General features: G+C 45.7%; 1 protein-coding gene across 1 annotated transcript in view; it reads left to right on the top strand.

The window, feature by feature from the left end:
• The window catches only part of KIF7 (kinesin family member 7), a 170,744-nt gene that overhangs the window by 139,942 nt on the left and 11,294 nt on the right, over window positions 1–19,508 (top strand). Inside the window, exons 13-15 of the mRNA XM_029609223.1 lie at window positions 5–181; window positions 341–556; window positions 17,015–17,221. Coding sequence (XP_029465083.1) covers window positions 5–181; window positions 341–556; window positions 17,015–17,221 — 600 coding nt within the window. The remainder of the gene's footprint in view (window positions 1–4; window positions 182–340; window positions 557–17,014; window positions 17,222–19,508) is intronic.

Here is a 19,508-nt window from a genome sequence, read left to right as displayed (position 1 = left end):
TTAGAAAATTGAGGAGCAGAAGAAGTGGCTTGACCTAGAGATGGATAAAGTCCTTGAACAGCGCCGTGCTCTAGAAGAACTGGAAGAGGAGCTCAAGAAACGGGAAACTATAGTGAATAAAAAGGAAGCATTGCTGCAGGAAAAGCATGACTTGGAGAGCAAAAGACTCCAGTCTAGCCAGGTGAGGTCTAAGGTTCTGTGACTCTCGTTTTAGAAAGGAATGGCCATCAGTCTTGGGAAAGTACAAGTTCAGGGTCACTATGGTGAGCTGCTATCATTTTGAGAGGCAGCTATGACTCCATCATGATTGTTGCCCGTCTCTCTCTTCTTTGTACTCCAGGCTCTCAGTAATGATATAGTCCGAGTGTCTAGTCGCCTGGAGAATCTGGAGAAGGAACTGTTGGAGAAGAATGGGCAGTTGCGCCAAGGCAGTGCCCAAAACCAGCAGCAGATCCGGCATCAGATCTCCAACCTGAGGCAGGAGAAGGAGCTTTTGCTCAAGCAGAGGCTGGAGATAGACAGCAAACTGAGGCAAGGGGACCTTCTCTCTCCTGAGGTAAATAACTTTAGAGAAGGGAAAAACCCAGCTCGCCTTGTCCTCTTTTTATTTTCATAGGGCCTGATTCACTAAGCAATTTTCCCTTAGACACAGAATGGGAGAAAAGCCTTAGGGCCAGATTTTCAAAGGGTTATTTTAAAAAGGCCCGGCAACGCACGTAAAGGCCGGGGACGCGTGTAAAGTCCCGGGGCTTGCAAAAATGGGCGGTCCGGGGGCGGGGCTGGGGCATGGTCAGAGGCTCCTGGCACAGCGGCCATTTGCCGCTGTGCCGGGGTTCGCGCACCAGCAATTGGCCAGCACGCGCAACTTACTTCAGCCCCAGGGCTGAAGTAAGTTTTAAAACAACAAAAACCCAAAAAATGTAGGGGGGAAAGGGCGGGGGAGGTAGGAGAAGGGAAAGTTGGGGTGGAGGGGTAGGGAACGGGAGAAGGCAGCATGGCCTGGCGTGGGCTCGGTGCACCCTCTTGCGTACGCCAACCCCTGATTTTATAACATGCGTGCCTGCTATGAAATCAGGCGACCATGTGTGCGCGCCGGGTAGCGCGCGCACATATATGCCTGCGCGCATGTTTAAAAATCTACCCCTTAGTGAATCAAGCCCTTAGATCCTTGAAATTTTGCCAGAATTAGAATGCACACAATATTATTGCATGCAAAGCAAAACTATTGGAAGGCAGCTTTCAAATAGGATTAGCTAGCAAACTAAGGTGTTAATGAACTAGATGAAAGAGTTTAAAAATTACTCTGTGCAGAGCAATTAAATAAAAGCAAGTATATTATAAGTGCTGTAAAAGTAGGCATGTCAGAAAGTGGGGTTGAGTTGAGGATAAGAACATAAGAACATAAGAAAATGCCATACTGGGTCAGACCAAGGGTCCATCAAGCCCAGCATCCTGTTTCCAACAGTGGCCAATCCAGGCCACAAGAACCTGGCAAGTACCCAAAAACTAAGTCTATTCCATGTAACCATTGCTAATGGCAGTGGCTATTCTCTAAGTGAACTTAATAGCAGGTAATGGACTTCTCCTCCAAGAACTTATCCAATCCTTTTTTAAACACAGCTATACTAACTGCACGAACCACATTCTCTGGCAACAAATTCCAGAGTTTAATTGTGCATTGAGTAAAAAAGAACTTTCTCCGATTAGTTTTAAATGTGCCCCATGCTAACTTCATGGAGTGCCCCCTAGTCTTTCTACTATCCGAAAGAGTAAATAACCGATTCTCATCTACCCGTTCTAGACCTCTCATGATTTTAAACACCTCTATCATATCCCCCCCTCAGCCATCTCTTCTCCAAGCTGAACAGCCCTAATCTCTTCAGCCTTTCCTCATAGGGGAGCTGTTCCATCCCCTTTATCATTTTGGTTGCCCTTCTCTGTACCTTCTCCATCGCAACTATATCCTTTTTGAGATGCGGCGACCAGAATTGTACACAGTATTCAAGGTGCTGTCTCACCATGGAGCGATACAGAGGCATTATGACATTTTCATGTAAATTACACATGCATATAGGAAGTTTCAAACATACAAACATTTAGCCAGATAACATGAGATAACTCCTGCTATCCAACTATCTGGCTAAATGCCTCCTTTCGAATATCTAGGGTACTTATGCAGCTAAAATTTAGCCAAATTTCAAAGGGGCATTCCAGTATGGAACTAAGCTAGTTGGTTAACTTAGCCGATTTTCAGTTGTCTCCACCAAAGTTAGCTGGATAGCCTTAGGCCTGCCTCAAAGCATTCCTTAAATTATCCGGTCACCTACCAGTACTTTCACTAATGCCTTTCTGTGCTGGGATCGCAGTGCACTGTAATCTTGGCAGGTTCCAACCTTGCTCTGGCAGTAATATTGGAAGCATAACCTACCAGTGTTGCTGTTAGAAATTCTTTTAACATTGAATCGGGGGGGGGGGGGGCTGGAAATTGGGCCATTAGGCCCAATTGCTTTATCTCTTTTTTTTCTTTTTTTTTTTTAAAGACTTGTCACTTAACCGGCTATATTCTTTGGAATGTAGATGGTTAAGCCATAAGTTATTTGGATAACTTTATTTGGGGATATTCAGCAGGACATTTAGCCCTCTGAATATCCCAGATAACTTATCCAGCTAACTTCAACCAGATAAATTAATTGTTTTAGGGGTTTTTTGAATTTTGCTTCCCAAAGAGCCAGAAATAATCCATTGGAAATATTCTTTCGACAGTTGGGCACTTATACTTGTCTGCAGAGAAATGAAAGGCAAGCTGTGTTAAGGTTATGATAGATAAGGTTACATGCCTGGCTGGATGATAAGTTTGACACAAGTACTTCTCCAGCCATTTTCCCTAGAATGTGAGTGTTCTGCTGCTTCTGGGAGGGGCCATTTTATACCAAATACATCTTAATGTTGTTGTATCAGCTCTTATCTATCCCGTGGGATGATCTGATATCACTGACTGCTTTGTTGCTACTAGAATAAATGATGCTTACAGGAATAGTAAAATATTGAAGCCAAAATGTTTCTTGCCGACCAGACAATAGATTTTGCAATTATTTGCAATAGAGTTTGAAATTATTTAAAATGTTTCCAGTAAGAACATAAGAAATTGCCATACTGGGTCAGACCAAGGGTCCATCAAGCCCAGCATCCTGTTTCCAACAGTGGCCAGTCCAGGCCGCAAGTACCCAAAAAACCAAGTATATCCTATGCCACCGATGCCAGCAATAACAGTGGCTACTTTCCCATTAAAAATCTTTCTTAAACCCAGCAACACCAACTGCACCAGCCACATCCTCTGGCAACAAACTCCAGAGCTCAATTGTGCTCCGAGTGAAAAAGAATTCTCTCCGATTAGTTAAATGTGCTGCATACTAACTTCATGGAGTGCCCCCCAGTCCCTCTATCATCCGAAAGAGTAAACAACCGATTCACATCTACCCAGTCTAGACCTCTCACGATCATAAAGACATCTGATAATGGGGAGAGGCAGGTATGCCCTCTTCCTCTGCATCCTCTTTGTAGGACAGGAAGAGTGATGGTTTTTGCTTTTTTATGGTTGAAATTCCTATTAATTCAGCCATTTGTAATAATTTGGCTGTGTCCTCCTTTTGCCTTAAAGATGTCTTTAGTTAATGTGAGGCTTTTGACTAGGACATTTAATATTATTCACGTTATAATGGTCTTGACTTTGTGTATTGCTGAAACCTGAGCCATAGTTCCCAATGATCCCATTTTTTTCACTGTTTTGTTCTTCAGGATTTTCCTTCCTTCCATAGCCAAGGATAGGCAAACAAGGTAGAGATTCTTTTGGTCTTGGCAATCTCCAGGTTCGCCATCTTCTTGGTTTGAAATGTCTGTCTCGTTACGTTTAAAAATTAGTGAATTTAGAATTTTTTCTGATTTCTGCATATTCCACAGGATCAATTAAATTCATTAAATAGTCCATTAGAGATGCTTTTGGATATGTTTATTTTATTACATTACCGCTCGCATCAATTTATGTCATTGCTTAGCTTAGGTTCAGTTCTCTTCTTATTATAGAGCTAACTTTTCTTATTGGATATTGCTTAAATGTTGCTAAGCTTCTGATTGGATCTGTTCCTGTTTGCTCCCCCTCTGTGTTCTCTTGCTTTTGCTGTTGGTCTTTGCCCCTTGAAATCCCTGGAAGACCTTACTTCCGGCTGAAAGTTCAGTTTGGGAAAATAGCTCCAGAATTTCTCTGCAGGCTCTTGAAGCATTGTTCTTTTCACCTTACTTCTTTGCTGTTCTTTGCCTCTATTTCCCACTGCTGCTGCCTTCTGCAGATGACTGATGGTCACAGCTTCCTCTAGAGTGGTAGTCATCTTCTTTTGACTGAGCTCTGAGTTTCTCATCACAGCTGTATCAGGTCCATTGTCTGAGCGGCTATCTTCAATACCATACCATTCTCAGTGAGTGTCAAACTGTTTATCATTCAATAAATGTTTTGGTATTAAGATCTGAGTTCTCTCTGAATTTGGAAGCTTAAAGCAAAGAAGAGGTTTAACTTTCTATATAGGCTGCCAGGCTTGAACAATCGTGAGCTATGGACAAAATATTCAGAAAGAAGTAATTTTTTCATTACACAGAGGCACTGTAAATTGCCAAAGTTGTTTGTTATGGAATTTCTGTTTTATAGTAGTTGTTTGTTCCATATCCTCTGGGAAGCTCCCTGGCTAGATGGGTGAGAGAGTGGTGAATTGTTTCTTAGCTTTTGCAGGATATACTGGCAGGCTGAGGTCAGCACAGAAGCCTATAAGGAGTGACATTAACAAACTTGTTAATCTCTCAATTCATCTGCTAGTTGGTGGGCATAATCCATGTGTCTGGACTGGTCTGTCTGGATAAGGAAAGGAAATCATCAGTTCCCTGTACATACCTGGAACAGTCCAGACTCCTGGGTTTTGCCTCTCCCCCAGCAGATGGAGACAGAGAAGTTTTAACGGACTCCGTCCTATACCCCTGAGGTGCCACCTAGAGTCTGTCAGGATTTCTCTGTCTCCAGCAGATGGTGGAGGTGCAAAACCTTTAGTCTGGGTTTAGTGTTAGGTTTTCAGTTTTGTTGGTATTCGTTCCTTAGGGAATCTTAAAAAAAAAAAAGAAAGGACAAGGATTTAGTAAAAAAAAAAGAGAGAGAGAGAAGATATCTCTTTAAGCCTCCCAGGGGGTTGTTAGGTCCTGGTGGGAGCATCCCCCCTGGTAACAGAGGCTCTGGAGCAGAGGGTTGGGAGCCCCTTAACTGCCCACGGCTGAGGGTGATACCAGGCAGCCCAGTTCAATCACCCTCTGAAGATCTGCACACAGAACAAAACAATGCTGAGGTGATTTATTTAATTTCTGAGCCGGCCTAGCGATCTCTTTCGGCCCTCCTTCCTTCCAACGCCGTTTTCGCTGTCCTTTTCAGTTCCTACGAGGTCCCGGGGGTTTGTCTTGGTCGCGCTGGTTCTTTTTTCGGGCCCTGATCCTAATTTAGCTCGGGGATCATGCCGCATGGTGTGGCCTCCAGGCCGGAGTTTGCACCGAGTGCTTTTCGGGAGGGGAAGGCTCTTCAGGGAAGCCAATTCCGGCGAAATCGCATCACAGCAGCTCTAGAGCATGCAGGACCATGGGAGGGCATAATTGCTGCGGCAGCCTCAGGACCCTTTTCTTCTCAGCGCAGGTACTGAACCCTTACTGCGAATGTTCAGGGAGCTGGAGAAGGCTGCTTTGGGGGAGGGGAGCTCTCCGCCACCTCTTTCGCCGCGTCCTGCTACCCTGGGGGGGCGGCGAAACTTGCAGGCAGCGCAGATCTCTTCCTCAGAGGAGGAACGGGGGAAGGACTCGGATGAATCTTCTTCTTCGTTCTCCTCCAATTTTGTTTTGTTGCTGCATAAAGCCTTCAAAGTATGAAAAACAACAAAGAGCCAGGGTACTAAGGTACCCCGTGAGGTCCCGCCGTCATCGGGGGCTGGGACAGGAGCTTCATCGCTCCACAAGCATAACAAGTCACACAGTGGCATAGAAGCCTCCAAGGCCAAATGCGCTCTCTGGTCCTTTTCCTGTCAGGTGGACAGTTCAGATACAGACAGGGTGGATGAAGGCGAGTCTCCTTCATAAGCCCCTGGTGAGGGACCGTATGCGGATCAGGATCACCAGCTACAGCCAGCCAAGCCAGTAGATGCGCCTTTAGTGGAGGGTGATGATCCCAAAGTGGTCCGCCTGTTCAGAAGGGATGAGCTAGGTCCACTTATCCCGGCCATTCTGGAGGAGCTGGACATTGAGGTTCCTCCGGAGGACTCAGTTTGGGGCTATGGATCCGGTGATGGTGGGCCTCAGGGGTCCAGCTCAATCTTTTCCATTTCATATGTCAGTTATGGATCTTTTGTTTAAGGAGTGGGACACTCCGGACCTTGGTTTAAAGGTAAATTGGGCTATGGACAAGTTAGCGCTGGACCTCCTTAAGGTCCCTAAGGTGGACGCTGCGGTCTCGGCAGTGACCAAGAAAACCACCATCTCGGTAACAGGAGCCACTGCCTTGAAGGATTTGCAGGATCACAAATTGGAGTTGCAGCTTAAAAAGACTTTTTAGGTTTCAGCCCTAGGAGTCCGGGCAGCTATGTGCAGCAGTTTCGCGCTGCGAGCCAGTCTCCGCTGGGTTCAGGATTTGCAAGCTGCAGCATCCCTTTCTGTGATTGAGGCGGTCCAAGCAGGGCGCCTGGAGGCGGCGATAGCTTACAGTGCTGACGCGCTTTATGATCTGTTGACATTACAACTTATGTAAATGATCCTTTGGGCAGTCATGCAAATCTCTAGAAACGTCTATCCTTTTCCTGTATTTGAATGTTATCTATAAAACAAGAATCACTTCCTGTATCCAGAGAGATGCTGGTCAGTTTGTAAGACTAAGGGCACCCAGTACCCAGCATCTCCCGAAAACACTTATATTAACTAATAAAAATACATTTACTGAGTCTAAGTGTTCTTGTGTCCCTGGCCATAAGCATAGAGTTACCTTTACAGGCTCAACTGAGTTTCTTACCCTTCAAGGGTAAGCTGCTTTTCGGGCAACAGTTGGAGGACATGATAAAATCTCTGGGGCAGAATAAAGTCCGTAGGTTGCTGGAGGATAGACCCAGGACGAGAGGATCCTTTCCTCAATGGGCGAGATTTCAGGGAAATCGCCGATTTCATCGGTTCATCCTTTCGACAGGGTCCCAGCCGCCAATCTTCTTGGAATCAGTCCTTTCGGGGGTGCCGGCCTGCCAGAGATGGAACCCCACAATCTCATGGGGGTCCCAAGTCAGCGCAATGAAGTGAGGCCGGTCCACTCTTCCATCCCAAGAATAGGGGGGGAGATTATCTCTTTTTCTAGAAGAGTGGACCAACTTAACCTCAGATCAGTGGGTCCTCAGTATAGTAGAACAGGGTTACGCATTAGATTTTGCTCAGCCGATCCACAAGCGGTACATAGTTTCCCCATGCGGGTACCACCAAAAACACCAGGCGGTACAGGACACGCTGCGGTGGTTACAGGACCTAGGCACCATAGTTCCGGTACCCGCAGGAGGGCTCAGGCGAGGGCGCTACTCCATCTACTTTACTTCGTGTTACCCAAGAAGGAGGGCACCTTCCGTTCCATCCTAGACTTAAAGAGAATCAATTGGACTCTAAAGGTGCCTCATTTTCAGATGGAAACTCTTCGCTTGGTGATAGTGTCTGTACACAAAGAGGAATTCCTAGCATCTCTAGATCTAACAGAATCTTACTTGCACATTCCTATATACCCGAATCATCAGAAATATCTGTGGTTTGCGATCCTGGGGCATCATTTTCAATTTTGTGCGCTACCGTTCAGTCTGGCGACGGCGCCCAGAGTCTTCACCAAGGTGATGGTGGTTGTGGCAGCGGCCCTGCGAAAGGAGGGGATTTTGGTACACCCTACCTGGACGATTGGCTGATTCGAGCGAAGTCCGAACACCTTTGCAGGACAGCGGTGCAGAGGGTGCTACAGATGTTGAGCTCGTTGGGTTGGGTGGTCAACCCCGACAAGAGTCGCCTGGTTCCCTCCCAATCCTTGGAGTTTTTGAGTGCTCGGTTCGACACAATCTTGGGAAAGGTTTTCCTTACTGAGGAAAGATTGTCCAAGCTTCTCACTCAGGTGGAGTACTGCGATCCATGCCTCGTCCCAGGGTCTGGGATTATTTGCAGGTCCTTGATTCGATGGCTTCCACTCTCGAACTGATGCCCTGGGTCTTTGCGGAAATGCATCCTCTTCAGTCAGCCTTGCTCTCCTGGTGGAATCCACTCTCCGAACAGTTTCATCTTCTCCTCCCACTGACAGATTCAGCACAGTCCAGTGTTCTTGGTAGCTGTGTCCAGACAATTTACGATGGCGTGTGGATTTGGAAATTCCCTCCTAGATAGTGGTAACCACCAATGCCAGCCTCTCTGGTGAGGAGTGGTTTGTTGAGGAACAGCAGTGTAAGTTCAGTGGATGAGGTTGAAGTCTTCTTGGTCGATCAATCGGTTGGAGACCAGAGTGGTTCAGTAGGCACTACAGGCCCTCCTTCCCTTAGTAGAGGGGAGATCAGTGCGGATTCTCTCCGACAATGTGACGGTGGCTTACATCAATCGTTAGAGCGGAACTCGGAGTCATCCGGTGGCGAAGGAGGCTCAACTTTTAATCAGCTGGGCAGATCAGCACCTGTACAGGATAGCAGCCTCTCACATTGCCGGAGTGGACAATGTGCAGGCCGATTTTCTCAGCCGCCACCAGTTGGATCTGGGAGAGTGGGAACTCTCCAACGAGGCTTTCAGTCTCCTATGCAACCGATGATTCAGGCCCGCAATAGACCTGATGGCGACGTATCGCAATGCCAAAGCTCCTCAATTTTTCAGTGGTCGAAGAGAGCCAGGAGCCGAAGTGTAGACGATCTGGTGCTTCCCTAGCCAATGGAAATTCTGTTGTTCGTCTTTCCGCCGTGGCCGAAGCGCCCGTGGTTTGCGGACCTTCTAATCTGGCGGTAGACAACTCGCTGAGATTTCATCCATCCTAGAGTCTGCTGCGACAAGGTCCCATTTATTTCACAGAGGTAGTTCGCTTTTGTCTAGCAGCATGGCTTTTGAAAGCGGAGATTGAGAAATAAGGGTTACTCGGAGGAGGTGATTACTATGCTTTTTTCAGTCCCATAAAACTTCTACCTCCATAGCCCATGTCAGAGTTTGGGGTTTTTTCGAGGACTGGTGCCTGAACCACGTGGTGGAGCCGTCCAGGGCTACTGTTCCGGATGTTCGATGGAGAAGGTACAGAGAAGGGCAACCAAAATGATAAAGGGGATGGAACAGCTGCCCTATGAGGAAAGGCTGAAGAGGTTAGGGCTGTTCAGCTTGGTTAGGGCTGTTCAGCTTGGAGACGAGATGGCTGAGAGGGGATATGATAGAGGTCTTTAAGATCATGAGAGGTCTTGAACGAGTAGATGTGAATCGGTTATTTACACTTTCGAATAATAGAAGGACTAGGGGGCATTCCATGAAGTTAGCAAGTAGCACATTTAAGACTAATCGGAGAAAATTATTTTTCACTCAACGCACAATAAAGCGCTGGAATTTGTTGCCGAGGATGTGGTTAGTGCAGTTAGTGTAGCTGGGTTCAAAAAAGGTTTGGATAGGTTCTTGGAGGAGAAGTCCATTAACGGCTATTAATCAAATTTACTTAGGGACTAGCCACTGCTATTAATTGCATCAGTAGCATGGGATCTTCTTAGTGTTTGGATAATTGTCAGGATCTTGTGGCCTGGTTTGGCCTCTATTGGAAACAGGATGCTGGGCTTGATGGACCCTTGGTCTAACCCAGCATGGCAATTTCTTATGTTCTTATATTCTTCAGGCAGGTCTAGTAAAAGGTATAACCTTCAATTCCCTACGAGTTCAGATGACAGCCCTTGGTAGTTTTCAGGGAAAGGTACAGGGCCTCGCTCTAGCATCTCATCCAGATGTGGTTCATTTTCTGCGTGGCGCTAAACATCTGCATCCTCCAATTCGGAACCCCTGTCCTTCGTGGAAGCTCAACCTGGTTCTCCGTGCCCTTTGTAATGCGTCTTTCGAGCCACTGAAGCGGGCGACCTTGAAAGATCTGACTTTGAAGGTTGTTTTCCTCGTGGCTATTGTATCGGCACAGCGTGTTTCAGAGCTACAGGCCTTATCTTGTCAGGAGCCCTTCTTAAGGATTTCTATCGAAGGAGTTTCTTTACAAATGGTTCCCTCCTTTCTTCCGAAAGTAGTGTCCTCTTTTCATTTGAATCACATGGTGGAGCTCCCGTCCTTGGAGGGCCTAGATCTTTCTACTTCCGAGTCTAGGGAGTTAAGACAGTTGGACGTCAGACACGTGCTGAATCGTTTTTTGGAGGTCACGAACGGTGTCTGTCTTTCAGACCATCTGTTTGTCCTATGGAATAGTCCCAGGAAGGGTCAGAAAGCTTCAAGGGCCACCCTTGCACGCTGGCTGAAGGAAGCTATTGCTTCGGCTTACCTAGCTCAGGGCTGTCCGATTACGGTCAGTCTCCAGGCTCATTCTACTAGATCGCAGGCAACCTCGTTGTACTAGTTTACTTTTCTCTGCTTGGGTACAGTGTAATACTGAGAGACTCTAGGTGGCACTTCAGGGGTATAGGATGGAGTCTGTTAAAACTTCTCTGTCTCCATCTGCTGGAGGGGAGGCAAAACCCAGGAGTCTGGACTGATCCGTGGTACTACAGGAACGAAAATTAGCAGGTAAGGACCAATTTTCCTATAACAAATTTCTCCTTTTTTTTCTTCCATCCTATTATTTATTTATTATTAGGGAATCATCATTTTCTTTCTTATTTTATATACTTTTTTCTTCTTGTATGTTTTTTCCAATTATAGTGGCATCATTTTTGTTAGTATTTTGAAACATGATTTCTCTGTTTCTTTACAAGATTGTTCTTGTTTGTAATGGAAAATTTGGAAAAATTAAAAAGTAAATTTAAAAAAGCAACTGTTAGGCTTAGGGCATCTACCTAGTTTTCTGAAAAGCTGCTTGGCTTGAAACAACTTGGCATTAGATTAGAAACTTCAGCTGACTCTGACAAATCTCAGTGTAAGGCCTGTTTAGTAATTTACAATATGTCTATTGTTTCTGCAAAAAAGGCCTTTCTTTCTCTTTAATGGACCCAACAAAGTTCTTCAAGGAAACTCTTCCAAATAATACGTTTTTGGGTAGACACTGTAAGCTTGAGCATGAGGACCCATCTGTTATCTGTTTTGGCCTATTTGCTTTATGTTTTGCAGATAAGATTTGTGGCATTCCGAAAGAACTTGATAAGAATTCTCTATCAAAATTAGATAAGTATGATGAGGTGGTTAACCAGGTGTTAACTGCTTTTCACCTGGTTAACTCTGAAGACGTTAACAGTATACTTGCAAACATTAAACTGTTATTTGGACCCTTGTCCATCCTGGCTCACAAAAGGCTGCTGGTAGGTGGGAATTTGGAATGACTTAAGCTAATTGTCAATTCATCATTAGTGAAGGAAGCTGTGATTCACCCCTTCCTCTTCATCCAGTCAAACCCGTCCAGAAGAATGTATTTTGCTTACTGACCAGCAGGTGGAGACAGATTTCAACAAGTTTGCTGACCTCAGCCAGCCAGTGTTCTCTGTCTCCAGAAGATAGTAGGCAAGCATCCCATGCTGTGAATTGAGGCTTGGTTAGGCTTGATGAATAGGAATATAGATAGGGTGGCTCCTGGGGTGAAAGGCCAGCTTTCCCTCTCTTGGTTGAACAAAGCCCCGGCACAATAGGAATACTTTCCTGTGACAGCTCCTGCCACAAAAGGTTAGCCCTCCCTCTACCAGTAGAGCACATCTGGACCTGGGAGGGGGAGCTTCCAGTTTGGTTTGCTGGTGTTGAAGTTGAGTTAGGGTCTTGCAACCCCTATTCTTCTTGTCCCTTTTTCCCCTCCCCCCTCACATCTTCCCCTGGGGCAATAAGGTTTTTTTCCCCTAGGATAGCTCCTGGGATGGTAGGATATTCCTTCCTCCTTCACTGGAGATCACCTGTTCATCAGTTTCATTTTCACACTCTGTCCTTAGTTATCAACAGCCCTACGATCCGTTTAAGGGTGATGATAGTTGTGATGGCTTACGATAAGAACGGTTTTTGCTTCTTCCTTATGTGGATGATTGATTGATAGTACCGAGTCACATCAGGACAGTGAACTGGCCACCCAAAGAGTGGTTCAATTTTTGTAGCACTGAGGTTGCGTAATAATTTTCTCCAAAGCAGTTTACACCATTCCAGACTCTAATTTATTCTGAGAGCAAGGTTTGATATGACGCTAGTGCGTATACAGCTAACAGAGAGACTGATTCAGAAGCCGGTTCATCAAGTTAACGCTTTATTATGTTGCTCTGAATCTGATGGTGTGGTTTGGTTTAAATGGCAATGGACCCAGTCACCTAGACAAGAGAAAGCTTTGCTCTTCATTTGGAATCCCCAGTCTCAGAACTGTTTCATAAGACTTCCGGAAGCGGCATCAAATAGGTTGAGCTGCAATGCTAGTTTAATTGCAGAAATTCAAAACTGGGAGTGGCGCTAGAGATCCTTTTTTGGTGATATTGATGATGGTTGCCAGTTTATCAGGCTGGAAAGCACATTGTTTGAGGCATCTGGCTCAGGGACAGTGGACATCCGAGAAGACAAATGGTCCATTGGTTGCTTGGAAGCCAGATCAATTTGTTTAGCTCTTCTTGAATTTTCACCTTGCTTACTGGGTCAGGCAGTCAGATTGCTGCCCGACTATGCCACAGAGGTGGCATAGGCAATTCATTAAGGATAGATCAAGAGTCTTAGATGTGATAGAATGGAGATGTGCCTCTTGCTTGAGCAGAAACAAATTTGTAGAATTTGTCAGTATAATATGTAACCAGTGTGGATGATGCGCAGGAGGTGGACCCTTGAGCCGAGGTGGGGTTAGCACTACCCATAGGAAGGATCCTACGAGTCCCCACTGTTGGCAGGCCGAGTGGGCTGACGGATGGAGGTCAGCTGAAGCTTTGCCAATACCAGCCCTCGTTCCCCGTGGGTTGAGCCTTTGGGTACCAGGGCCGACTGGAGTTAGGTGGGCCTCCGTATGCAGTCGTCAAGGAGTGGATGAAGAGGTCAGTCCAGAGACAGCAACTAGAAGATGAAAGCTGATGCTCTTTCTGCTACAGCGATCATTTGTGTGGTAGAACCTTCTCTTGTGTTGCATATAGATGTATCTTGTTTTTTGAGGAGTGTCTGACATGTTAGTCCTCTGCTGAGGTGTCCTGTCCTGTCTTAGGACCTAAACTTGGGTTATCCACTTGGCAGTTTCATGATGGGAACATATCAAGGACATCTCTCAGAACATGCTTAGATTGAAAACTGATTTTGTCTTATGTAATGGAGTGCAGAAAAGTGATCTAGCAACTAGAGCTATAGTAGCATATTAAATTAAAGAGGTAATTACAGCTGCCTATGTAGATGCTGTTACTTCTTACCAAACCAGGTGAGAGCACATTTCAAAAGAGCTGAGACTGGTATCTCCCTTAGAGATTTGTAGTTGCCAGCTTATTTTTCTTGGCATTCTGCTGTTGCACATGATGGCTTAGAGATCTTCGCCTTTGAGGTGTTTGAAGCAGGTTTGGCAGTGTCCTGCCTTATTCAGGAATAGCTTCATCTCATTCATTTGGACTGGTCTGACTGAATGAAAAAGAAAGTGAAATTAGGAAATTATCAGGTAAGCAACTATTTTCACCATTCTCAAGAAATCGTTAGAATGTACTGATTTAAAAAAATTATCAGCCTGTATCAAATATCTCTCTCTTAGGTAAAGTAGTAGAGCATGTGGTTGCCACTCAACTTTAGAGTTTCTTTGATAAGCACAAGTGTTTAGATCATTTTCATTCAGGCTTCAGGCCTTTACTGAAACAGTATCACTTGTGGATGACTTCTGCTGTGAACTAGATCATGGCAAAACTGTATTGCTGGCTCTTTTAGATCTTACCGTTGCCATTGATCCCATAAATCACACTGTTTTGGATCACCTAGAAAAATTAGGTTTAGAAGGCACAGTTTTAAACTGGTTATGATGGGAGAACACAGTGGGCAGTATTCAGCAAAGCCTGTCTTTTTCACTCCTCTTACTTGTGGGATTCCTCAGCATTCAATTCTCACTCCTGCCTTTAACATCTATATCAGGGCTTGACAAATCCCAGGCTGCCATAGTGCTCAAAATTTCGTGCCCTTCTTCAGCTCCAGCTCCTGTTGCAGCTGCTGCCTCCACCAGAATAACTGTTCTGTCTGGTCTGGCGCTGTGTTACTCTAGTAAGCTGAGCCATGTGACGCTCAAACTTCCATGCTGGTTTCACAATCTTGCAAGATTTGAGACTGCAGGAGATGGGGCACCATGTGGTTTAAACGTACTGAGAGCTGCGTGGTATCAGATCTAAAGAAACAGCTTTCCTAGTGGCAGCACCAGAAGTAAGATGAGGGATAGCTAGCTGAAGTCTGGAAGCATGGTGGCTTAAGAGGACAGTGCTTACCCTTTACTTTACTGAAATTTTAACTTTTGGTTATTCACCTGAGTGCAGAGCACATACTTAAAGCATGAAGCTAAGACTGGGACAGCTTTGGAAAACTTTATCTTCCAGGAAAACTGTCTGCTCACTTTTTTGAAATCTCACCGAAACTTTGTCAGTTATGTTGTACAGGAGGCTCAGAGCAGAGAAACCTGCAATGTAATGCTCTGACCAATAGTATGGCCAAGCCATCGAATCAGCTTCCTCTGCTAATTAATTTGTCTTCTAGAACCCTGTCTGCTCTCCTGCTTGCTCACTGTACCATTTCCTGGCTTGTCCAACTTACTTCAAAGAGATTCTAATTTATATTTCAGCATCGGCAACATTAAATGCTTTGCTTGAGGTCACACAGTGAGTGTTACATGGCTAGTTGGGGTGGCAGGGATGATAACAGGCTGGTGTAGAATCCAAGTTGGAGGGTGGGTGACTGATTGGCTGTAGAGATGGTGGATGCCTGGCTTGATGGGGGAGTCATGGATGACTGGCAGGGGGAGTGGGATGGATGGTAAGGAGGGCAGAGAGTTGAGACTGATGAGAATAAAGGGGGAGGAGTTAAACAGGGAGACTGATAGAGATGAGTGGGGAGTTGAGAGATTAGTGGGGAGAATGGAAGTTGAAAGGAGACTGGTGGGGAGGATGGAGGTGAGAGATAAGACTGATGAGGAAGGTAGGACTGAGAGAGAGAGAGGGAGCTTGCTGGAGCAGAGGATGGGAGGATTGAGAGAGAGAGGGAGAAATAGACTGGTGAGATGTGGATGGGACGGGTTAAGAGAAAAGGAGACTGGTGGTAACAAGGAGGGATTTGGAGAGCGGGACAAGGGGGTTTGACAGAGAGAATGGGAGACAGGTAGAAAGAGAGGGATTGAGAGAGAGAATGAGGGGGACACTGGATACAGGGTGGGGTTCTTGAGAGAGAGAAAGTCTGCTGGGGACAAAGTGGGAACATTGAGAGAGACAATTATTTTTTATTTGGGCTTCTGTTTGAAGCGTACTTCTTATTTTTATTTCAGTTTAGGATCTTGTTGACAGACGGCTAGACCAGCGGGAGTAGGGAACATTTAAGAACATAAAAACATAAGAAAATGCCATACTGGGTCAGACCAAGGGTCCATCAAGCCCAAATTTAAACAGTTTGTCTGGCTAAGATTCAGACTTAAGCAACAAACCATGGTTCCCTGTACATACCCGGATCAGTGCTAGTTTTTACTGTCCTTGACTTATCTGGCTAAGTCATTAGCCAGCTAAAAACTAAAATAAGTCAGTGGTAATCTAGGGTGGAGCAGAGTTATCTGGCTAACTTAGCTGTAGAATGCTGATATTCAGTGTTATCCTGCTAAATTACCTGCTTAACTTTAGGACTGCTTGAGAGCAGTCCAAAAGTCAACTAATTAAACTTATCTGGCTAACTTTGAGATAGCAAGGTATATTCAATGGGGCGGCCATGCTGATGAATATCCCATGCAAGTTAGTTAGATAAGTTTATCTAGCTACCTGGCTTGGACTACACGTGGCTAAATATTGATCCCAGTATATATTCAAAGACGAAGTTGCAAAAGAATGTAGCAAAATAGGTCATTTTTGTAAAATTTGAAAGCCTGCTGATGCATTTATATCTCTTTAAATTGGTAAAGCTAGTTGCTGATTTTAGGAAGAACTGAAGCACTTTTCATAGATCGTAATGTTTTGTTCTATATAACTTTTGTCATGTATGCATTATCACGTGTTTGTTAGCAAAAATGTCAACACAAGTTTGAACTCAAGAAATGGAGGTTCTGTTTTGCTTCAGCATTTCTTCCGAGTCAGTCCATTAAAGATGATGTCAAAGTTTGTTCTTCTAATAGTTTCCCTAATTACATCTTTGTAAAATCAGCTTACTTGCTAAAGTGGTTCAGTGTATGATAAAGGTTGAATTACATTTTAAATTCAGCTGTATTAACCAGGAAAGCATCAAAGCAAGAAATAGGTTTCTGTCTTCATCATCTGTCCAGGATCCCCCTCTGCCACTATATGTCAACATTTTACACTTGCTGCAAGTCATCCCTCAATGCTGCAGCTTGATTTTGAGATTTGAATCTATAACTTTGTAGTTCCAAATTTGGATATCTGCCGCTGGGCTGATAAAGCAACTCCCCTGACTGAGCTAGTGGGAGAATTCTATGCTAGCCCGGATGCTCATTTCCACCCCCTTAGTAGTCTACTGATTACTGCCTTCCAGCAGATACTGTTGAAGGAAGATGTGTGTATGGTCTGCATTCTGTATTGACATTGGTTCATTCTATTTGACCTAGAAGGCTATAGTGTTCAGTGGTTTTGCATGAAAGGATGTTAAGTGATCACATTTGCTTTACTCTTAGGAAGAACGGATCCTCTTCCAGTTGGATGAAGCAATAGAAGCCCTGGATGCTGCAATTGAATACAAGAATGAAGCGATCACACGCAGACAGCGTGTCCTGCGAGCCTCTGCAAGCATGCTATCCAAATGTGAAATGAATCTCATGACCAAGCTGAGCTACCTCTCCTCTTCTGAGACACGAGCACTACTCTGTAAATACTTTGACAAGGTGAGACTTTGAGAAGTACATGAAGGGAGAGAAACAGATTAGGTAGGGAAAGAGAGACACAGACGAGTGATTGCAGTTGTGAGGTGGGGACTGGCAGAAGAATCCTTCTAACAATGTAGTCCTGACTGGAAAAGCTAGTTTTGACCTGGTACTTTAAGCCGGGATAATGTCATAGTTCTCACAGGACAAGCAGGATGGTAGTCCTCACATATGGGTGACATCACAGGATGGAGCCCAGCACGGAACACTTTTGTCAAAGTTTCTAGAACTTTGACTGGCACCTACTGGGCATGCCCAGGATGGCACTAACTCTGCAACCAGCAGGGGTCCCCCTTCAGTCTTTTTTTTTCCGCACAACGGTAGCCACAGGGGTTAAGGAGCTCCACAGAGATTCCTGACAGGAATTTTCCTCACGGAATTAATATTTAATTTACTACCCCACAGGGGTCCCCCTATTTAATTTTTACATCTGCGGTGGTCCGGTAAGTTTCTTACCTGATTCCGGTCGATTCCCGTCGAGTTCGGCCCTCGTGGCCTACTAGCTGTCGACCGCACCGCGGCTAAATTTTTTCAGAGGCCATGGCGTCAGGGTTCCGTCAATGCCCGGACTACACTCGCACAATGTCCATTACTAACCTTCACCAGGTATATGTAATGTGTCTGGGTAGCGAGCATGATGTCCTTACCTGCATCAAATGTGCCCTTATGACACCTAAAGGTTGCAAGGCTAGAATGGAGAAAATGGAACTTCTTTTTCGGTCAAAAACCCTGATGCCATCCATAGCATCGACGTCGTCCGAGCTGACACCGTCTACGTCGCACCAGCATCGGGCACCGGCCGGTGTCCGACCAGCATCGACGATTCCACGGCCATCGATATCCTCTGTTCCCCCTCAGGAAAAGGATAGAGGAGAGTGTCGAGAAAAGCATTGTCATCGACACCGCAGATCTCAGACAGTCGACGCAGGCAAGGCCTCGACATCGTCTGAGCTGCCGACGAAGAAAGCCCATCCAGAAAAGGCACCGTCGCTATCTGGTTCAGTCACCTAGGCAACCTTCACCGGGACTGGTGATAGGAGCCGCGATTCCACCTCCAACAGTGGTCCCTCCGGCTCCGCCTCCTCCTCCGGCATCGGGGCTCCATGCTCCAGGTTTCCGGGAGGAACTGGATCAGATGATTCAGGAGGCCATCGGCAGAGCAATGCAAGGCTTCAAGACTCCTTCGATGCCGGAACCGATGCCTGAGCCAGTAACCAATCCCATTCCTGTAGCACTAGCACCGTTACTCACGAGGATGGAAGCGCTGATCGTTGCTTTTCCTCCGATGACACCAATGGACCCAGTGCCCTCCTCTCCGATTCCTCTTTCATCGACAAAAGAAGGAGAAACACCATTCCTCCCTCCATCGGGAGTCCTTCCGATGCCTAGGCCATTGGTTTCATCGATTGCATCTTTGTTTCCATCGGTGCCACCGATCCGTCCATCGATGCCCTCGGTTCCACCATCGGTGCCACCGGTGACCCCTCGATGCCTTCGGTGCCTCACCCGGGACCTTCAGGGATACCAACTTTCCATCCCTCTAAGGATACTGGGGGTGCTGAAGATGATCCCTACAATACCTGGACTGATGATTCATCCCAGGATACTGATGACTTACCATCACCACCCTCTCCTGCTGAAGGAAGCATTCCCCACCAGAGGACTTGTCCTTCATTCATTTTGTGAAGGAAATGTCTGAAGTGGTTCCCTTTCAACTTCAGACAGAACAAGATGATGGACATCAGATGATGGAGCTTCTTCAGTTTTTAGATGCTCCTAAAGAAATCACATCTCTTCCCAACCATGATGTCCTCCTGGATCTTCTGAAAAGAAATTGGGAAAATCCTGGTTCTATGGCACCGGTAAATCAAAAGGCGGACACCACATATCTAGTCCAGTCAACTCCAGGTTTCCAGAAATCCCAATTGAATCACCATTCAGTGGTTGTTGAGTCAGCCCAAAAGAAAGCCCGAAGATCCAAGCCTCATTCTTCCTTTCCTCCAGGAAAGGAACAAAAATTCCTGGATGCTATAGGTCGGCATACCTTTCAAGGGGCAATGCTTATATCCCGCATTGCCTCTTACCAACTTTATATGACCCAGTACAACAGGGTCCTCTTTAAACAAATACAGGAATTTACTGACTACCTACCTCAGCAGTCTCAAGAACAGTTACATGCCCTGGCTCAAAAGGGTATAGAAGCGGGCAAACATGAAATAAGATCTGCCTATGACATTTTTGACACCGC

The sequence above is a fragment of the Rhinatrema bivittatum genome, chromosome 7, assembly GCF_901001135.1.
Source record: "Rhinatrema bivittatum chromosome 7, aRhiBiv1.1, whole genome shotgun sequence".
NCBI classification, from domain to species: domain Eukaryota; kingdom Metazoa; phylum Chordata; class Amphibia; order Gymnophiona; family Rhinatrematidae; genus Rhinatrema; species Rhinatrema bivittatum.
Note: the sequence above shows the minus strand (reverse complement) of the source record. Positions and strands in the feature narration are given on the sequence as shown.